At 41.6% G+C, this 7,512-nt stretch overlaps 1 protein-coding gene across 1 annotated transcript; it reads left to right on the forward strand.

The window, feature by feature from the left end:
* The first annotated feature begins 336 nt into the window (after positions 1-336).
* LOC129835758 (zinc finger protein 329-like) lies at positions 337-7,074 on the forward strand. The gene is made up of 3 exons (XM_055901523.1): positions 337-623; positions 1,500-1,949; positions 5,076-7,074. Exons 1-3 carry the CDS (start codon positions 458-460, stop codon positions 6,404-6,406), a joined length of 1,947 nt encoding a protein of 648 aa, XP_055757498.1. The 5' UTR covers positions 337-457; the 3' UTR covers positions 6,407-7,074.
* The last annotated feature ends 438 nt before the right edge of the window (positions 7,075-7,512 follow it).

Consider the following 7,512-nt stretch of genomic DNA (forward strand, 5'->3'; position numbering starts at 1 on the left):
ATTCAGTTCATACAATAAGTAATATAACGTTTTCCCCACATGTAGTTATTTATTTCCATTATCACCACTAGTCTTGGGCGGCAAGTAGCCTCGTGGTTAGTGTGTTTTTGCCAGTAATCAAAAGGTTGCTGGATTGAATCCCAGAGCTGACAAGGTTAAAATCTGTCATTCTGAACAAGCCAATTAACCCACTCTTCCCCAGGATGCCGTCATTGTAAATAATAATTTGTTCTAAACTGAGTTGCCTAGTTAAATACATTTTAAATAAATCTAAAATGTCTGTACCTTGTAGTTAACGCTCCATCCACATAGAGGCGCTGTGATTATGGGCTTGCCACCCGCTGATACAGGCGGAAGTGAGCTTGCGAGTGGACTTTTCTTTCGTGAACACCGTTCTTTCCTCGTGGAAGAAGCTACCAGCTGAATAGCTAACTAACTAGCTACCAGTCAACTTAAAATGTCTAAACAACAGTCGTTTCATGTGTTTTTAAATGAGCGCTTAACTGCGGCTACTGTGGAGATTTTCGGGGAAGTTGAGAAAACGGTACTGAAATACCAGGAGGAGAATGATCGGCTACGGAGACTGCTGCTGATCACATCGGAGGTTAAACTATGTAGAACAGGTACGTATGTACAGTGCATTCGGAAAGTATTCAGACCCCTTCACTATTTCCACATTAGGTGAAAAATCTGTCCATGTGCACTTGAGCAAGGCACTTAACCCTCATGTCTCCTGTAATTGCTGGAGAAAAGAGCGTCTGCTAAATGACTAACATTTCAAGTGTAATGTATTGTTCTTTTGGAGTATTTTTTTACATTGTAAATAAGAATAGAATATGTTTCTGAACACTTATACATTCATGTGGATGATACTATGATTAAGGATAAACACGAATAAATCATGAATAATTAAGATCATATCCGTACCAATAACAGGGGAGGTCAGCATTTTTTTGTGGGGGGGGGGGGGGGGGGGGGATCTTTGTTTCTTTTAACTTTCTCACTTGTCGTCATTGAAGATTCATTCATTATTATCCAGAAACAGATTCTATTGTATTTACAATAAAAGGGACTCCAAGCGTATTATTACATTATTCACCATTCACTTCTTATTGGGCAAAACCCACAACACAACCAAAACAAACTGCAAATGCATTCAACAAGTTTGTGGTTTCACAAGATGAATGTGTGTAAGGAATATGGGATCAAATACTACACTTCTGACTACTGTAATACACTACCTTCATAAATCCAAACGTTTATGACTTCACGTTGGGGGACTAGATACATAAAGTGCTTTGATTTCTAAATGGTAAAACGGATATTATGAAAATCCGCTCAAATGAAAGGTGACATTCTGTATTGTCACCACATATAAAACATTTGATCTCAAATCCCAAATTCTGGAGTATAGAGCCACATTTGTAAATGTTAGTTTCACTGTGTAAATAAATACATAGGGGAGTGTAAACCTCTGCTCCTCCTCTCCTTCCCTCCAGATTCCCTGCAGCTCTCTGTCTCTGAAGAGGAGGTTCCCCCTGAGCAGCAGCACTGTGAGCAGGAGTGGAGCCCCAGTCTGGGACAGAAGGACCCAGAGACCATACAGATTAAAGAGGAACAGGAGGAAGTCAGGACCAGTCAGGAGGAAGAGCAGCTTCAAGGGCTCTTTGATACCAAAGACTCCATATCCACTCCTTCCTGTGTGAAAAGTGAATGTGATCAGGAGGACCCATGTCAAGAAGCTGTACTTGCTGAACACCCAACTCTCAGTCCACTGAAAACATCTAAACTACAGTTGTTTCGTGTGTTTTTAAATGAATGTTTAACGGCATCTGCTGCTGTGGAGATTTTTGGTGCGGTTGAGGAAACTGTAGCAGAGTACCAGGAGGAGAATGATCTGCTACGGAGACTGCTGCGGATCACACCAGAGATACAACTATGTAGAATAGGTTTGTATGTAGATCTAATAACTAGCTAGCTACTGTTCTACTTAGTTAATAAACTGTTTCCGGTAACAGGGATCTCCATTGCATCCATTTTTAAAGAACAGTTTATAATATAGCTAAGATTCACCTGGCATAATTAAAAAGTTATCTGTCAGGAAAATATGATTGAAATAGCTTATATAGCACAGCCTCTCTGACTCCAATGCATTTCATTAGAGATGGTGAGTACGTTTACGTTCACACTAGTAATTCAATATTACATTGATGATGGCAGTAGGCAGAGTACGGCTTCAGTCCTGTAGACCCCTGACTCTGCTCGTCTTAAACACCGTGAGGTCATAATAGAAGTAAGCTTTAGAGGTCGACCGATTATGATTTTTCAATGCCGATACCGATTAATCGGCCGATTTTTATTTATATATTTATAATAATGACAATTACAACAATACTGAATGAACACTTTTATTTTAACTTAATATAATACATCAATAAAATCAATTTAGTCTCAAATAAATAATGAAACATGTTCAATTTGGTTTAAATAATGCAAAAACAAAGTGTTGGAGAAGAACGTAAAAGTGCAATATGTGCCACGTAAAAAAGCTAACGTTTAAGTTCCTTGCTCAGAACATGAGAACATGTTGAAAGCTGGTGGTTCCTTTTAACATGAGTCTTCAATATTCCCAGGTAAGAAGTTTTAGGTTGTAGTTATTATAGGAATTATAGGACTATTTCTCTCTATACCATTTGTATTTCATATACCTTTTGACAATTGGATGTTCTAATAGGTACTTTAGTATTGCCAGTCTAATTTCAGGAGTTGATAGGCTTGAAGTCATAAACAGCTCAATGCTTGAAGCATTGCGACGAGCTGCATGCAAATCCACAAAAGTGCTGTTTGAATGAATGCTTACGAGCCTGCTGCTGCCTACCACCGCTCAGTCTGACTGCTCTATCAAATCATAGACTTAATTATAATATAATAACACAGAAATACGATCCGTAGGTCATTAATATGGTCAAATCCGGAATCTATCATTTTGAAAACAAAACGTTTATTCTTTCAGTGAAATACGGAACCGTTCTGTATTTTATCTAACGGGTGGCATCCCTAAGTCTAAATATTGCTGTTACATTGCACAACCTTCAATGTTATGTCATAATTTTGTAAAATTCTGGCAAATTAGTTCGCAACGAGCCAGGCGGCCCAAACTGTTGAATATACCCTGACTCTGTGTGCAATGAATGCAAGAGAAGTGACACAATTTGTCTTGTTAATATTGCCTACTAACATGAATTTCTTTTAACTACATTTCTTGTAACTAAATATGCAGGTTTGAAAAATATATACCTCTGTGTATTGATTTTAAGAAAGGCATTGATGTTTATGGTTAGGTACAGTCGTGCAACAAATGTGCATGTGTCTGCTCAAACGGTCAGAAACAGACTCCATGAGGGTGGTATGAGGGCCCGACGTCCACAGGTGGGGGTTGTGCTTACAGCCCAACACCGTGCAGGACGTTTGGCATTTGCCAGAGAACACCAAGATTGGCAAATTCGCCACTGGCACCCTGTGCTCTTCACAGATGAAAGCAGGTTCACACTGAGCACATGAGCACATGTGACAGACGTGACAGAGTCTGGAGACGCCGTGGAGAACGTTCTGCTGCCTGCAACATCCTCCAGCATGACCGGTTTGGCGGTGGGTCAGTCATGGTGTGGGGTGGCATTTCTTTGTGGGGCCGCACAGTGCGTGCCAGAGGTAGCCTGATTGCCATTAGGTACCGAGATGAGATCCTCAGACCCCTTGTGAGACCATATGCTGACACATGCACATTTGTGGCCTGCTGGAGGTCATTTTGCAGGGCTCTGGCAGTGCACCTCCTTGCACAAAGGCGGAGGTAGCGGCCCTGCTGCTGGGTTGTTGCGCTCCTACGGCCTCCTCCACGTCTCCTGATGTACTGGCCTGTCTCCTGGTAGCGCCTGCATGCTCTGGACACTACGCTGACAGACACAGCAAACCTTTTTGCCACAGTTCGCATTGATGTGCCATCCTGGATGAACTGCACTACCTGAGCCACTTGTGTGGGTTGTAGACTCCGTCTCATGCTACCACTAGAGTGAGAACACCACCAGCATTCAAAAGTGACCAAAACATTAGCCAGGAAGCATAGGAACTGAGAAGTGGTCTGTGGTCACCACCTGCAGAATCACTCCTGTTTTGGGGGGTGTCTTGCAAATTGCCTATAATTTCCACCTTTTGTCTATTCCATTTGCACAACAGCATGTGAAATTTATTGTCAATCAGTGTTGCTTCCTAAGTGGACAGTTTGATTTCACAGAAGTGTGATTGACTTGGAGTTACATTGTGTTGTTTAAGTGTTCCCTTTATTTTTTTGAGCAGTGTATATACTTGTGTATTGATTTTAAGAAAGGCGTTGATGTTTATGGTGAGGTACATTGGTGCAACGACTGTGCTTTTTTCACGAATGCGCTTGTTAAATCACATGTTTGGGGAAGTAGGCTGAGATTCAGTGATAAATTAACAGGCACCGCATCGATTATATGCAATGCAGGACAAGCTAGATAAACTAGTAATATCATCAACCATGTGTAGTTAACTAGTGATTATGTTAAGAATGATTGTTTTTTATAAGATCGGTTTAATGCTAGCTAGCACCTTACCTTAGCACCTTACCTTGGCTCCTTGCTGCACTCGCATAACAGGTAGTCAGCCTGCCACACAGTCTCCTTGTGGAGTGCAGTGTAATCGGCCATAATCAGTGTCCAAAAATGCCGATAACCGATTGTTATGAAAACTTGAAATCGGCCCTAATTAATCAGCCAACTTCTAGTGAGCATACGGTGACCAAAACATCTAGTTTTCTGAGAAATCTTTCACATTATTAGGACGTGTACAAGCTTTATTAAAATATCAAGTTTGGGAGCAGTAAAACTATTTATCTGTATTGCTCATTATTTTAGCTCATGTTATTATTTTGGATCAATACCAGTAAAGACATTTTCAATTAAAAAATCATTGAGATCTATAATTTACATTTGATTCAAGTGTTCTATTTAATTCTGTAGTATATAAATAACCTCTGCTCCTCCTCTCCTTCCCTTCAGACTCCCTGCAGTTCTCTGTCTCTGAAGAGAAGGTTCCCCCTGAGCAGCAGCACTGTGAGCAGGAGTGGAGCCCCAGTCTGGGGCAGAAGGACCCAGAGACCATACAGATTAAAGAGGAACAGGAGGAAGTCAGGACCAGTCAGGAGGAAGAGCAGCTTCAAGGGATCGTTGATACCAAAGACTCCATATTCACTCCTTCCTGTGTGAAAAGTGAATGTGATCAGGACCCACTTTGGTCCTTGACTCTTCCCCAAACCCAGACTGTGGAGAACAGAGAGAGAGACTCTAAACCAGTGGATCTCACACCTTTTGGCACTGTGACCCACATTAAGGGTCTCAACATTCTCTGTGACCCTCCAGATAATCAAAACAATGCCTCCAGCCACAGTTCAGCTGTAAGCAGTGACACAGTAGGACTTGACAACAGCCCACCATTGGATCCCAGCCCACCATTGGATCCCAGCCCACCATTGGATCCCAGCCCACCATTGTATCCCAAACACAAAGGAGATCTGTCCAATCACATGAGGATTCACACAGGAGAGAAGCCATTTATCTGTGGTGAGTGTGGGAAAAACTTTAATCACAAGAAGCACCTAAACAGGCATAAACTGACTCACACAGGAGAGAAGCCATTTACCTGTGGTGACTGTGGGAAAAGCTTCAATCGCAAGGAGACCTTAACTACTCACAAACTGACTCACACAGGAGAGAAACCATTTATCTGTGGTGACTGTGGGAAAAGCTTTATTCGGAAGGAGCACCTCACCATGCATAAACTGACTCACACAAGAGAGAAACCATTTAGCTGTGGTGACTGTGGGAAAAGCTTCAATCGGAAGGTGAGCCTAACTGAACATAAACTGACTCACACAGGAGAGAAACCATTTAGCTGTGGTGACTGTGGGAAAAGCTTCAATCGGAAGGGGCACCTCACCATGCATAAACTGACTCACACAAGAGAGAAACCATTTAGCTGTGGTGACTGCGGGAAAAGCTTCAATCGGAAGGAGCCTTTAACCATGCATATACTGACTCACACAGGAGAGAAACCATTCACCTGTGATGACTGCGGGAGGAGCTTTATTCTGAAGGGGGACCTAAGGAGACATATACTGATTCACACAGGAGAGAAACCATTTAGCTGTGGTGACTGTGGGAAAAGCTTCAATCGAAAGGGGCATCTAACCATGCATAAACTGACTCACTCAGGAGAGAAACCTTTTAGCTGTGGTGACTGTGGGAGGACCTTCATTCAGAAGAGGGACCTAAGGAGACATATACTGATTCACACAGGAGAGAAACCATTTAGTGGAAAAGATTCTATCTGAAAAAACAGGGCTGCTCAGTCTGATAAAATATAATTTCAGAAGACTAATCTGCTGAAACGTGTATTTAAAAAAAACATCCACAAAGAAAGTAAATGAGCACACAGAGAGGGGACTAAGAGAGTATTGAGATACACCTGTGGACCAACTCTAGCTGGTCCTCCTGATCCTGCTCAGTCCAATGTCACAGTAATGATATAATGGGGCTGTTGTCTGAGCCTAACAGGTAATGTTGCTACTCTTTGTGTATGAAATGGACAACCTGCAGTTCAGACAACCACCACTTTTTAGGTGAACAACTGAGGGATGGTGTTGGAGAGTTGTGAACACTCAATGTTGTAGTCAGATATGGATACAATATGTCCAGATCTGATGCAGGTTTTCCAATAGGCGGCCTGTTGGTGGTTTTATTTGGCCCCCAAGTTTTCTGAGCAAAACAAGATATCATTTTTTTTTTTTTTTATGTTTATTCATTGTTAGACATTTTTCAAATTAATTAAGGGAATCTGTTCTATGAAATAACACATGGAATCATGTAGTAACCAACAGTGTTAAAACAAAATATATTGAATATTTTCTATTCTTCAAATTAGCCACACATTTTTTGTAACCTGGGGATTAGTGATTGGATAAGGGGGATGTTTTGTAACCAGGGCAGTAGTGATTAGATAAGGGGGGGGGGGGGGGGGTTGTAACCAGGGGAGTAGTGATTGGATAAGGGGGTATTCCTGTATTGTGTGAATCAGATGTAACTGGTTGAGGGAGGAGTTTACAAGCGAGGCTGGACTGTATATAAGTCATTGTTGGCAGGTTATTTTTCTTTGTCTGCAGACGGCCTGTTTTTAGAACCTCTCTCTCTCTCTGGGGACTTTTTGATAAATATTCTACTGCTGTATTTTGTTGTTAGCTTTGAATTCTAAGACATCAGTTAGAGGTAAGCTTCTGCTTTTTACCCACACGTGCAGGGTCAATAAATTAGTATTTTTCATTAAATCGATTTTAATCCGAACTAAAGTTTTGTTACTAAGGATTCCACAACGCGGTTAGCCTTTACGGCTGGGACTGCAAGTTTGTGTTCCTTTTTTTGTTGCGTGGATTCCGCGAGTGCT

Source organism: Salvelinus fontinalis, chromosome 36, assembly GCF_029448725.1.
Source record: "Salvelinus fontinalis isolate EN_2023a chromosome 36, ASM2944872v1, whole genome shotgun sequence".
NCBI lineage: Eukaryota > Metazoa > Chordata > Actinopteri > Salmoniformes > Salmonidae > Salvelinus > Salvelinus fontinalis.

Bases quoted from the DNA above. Each gene is read 5' to 3' on its own strand.
- LOC129835758 (XM_055901523.1), top strand. From the start codon at position 458: ATGTCTAAACAACAGTCGTTTCATGTGTTTTTAAATGAGCGCTTAACT. The intron at 624-1,499 runs GTACGTATGTAC...CCTTCCCTCCAG, and splicing joins GGTTAAACTATGTAGAACAG to ATTCCCTGCAGCTCTCTGTC. The intron at 1,950-5,075 runs GTTTGTATGTAG...CCTTCCCTTCAG, and splicing joins GATACAACTATGTAGAATAG to ACTCCCTGCAGTTCTCTGTC.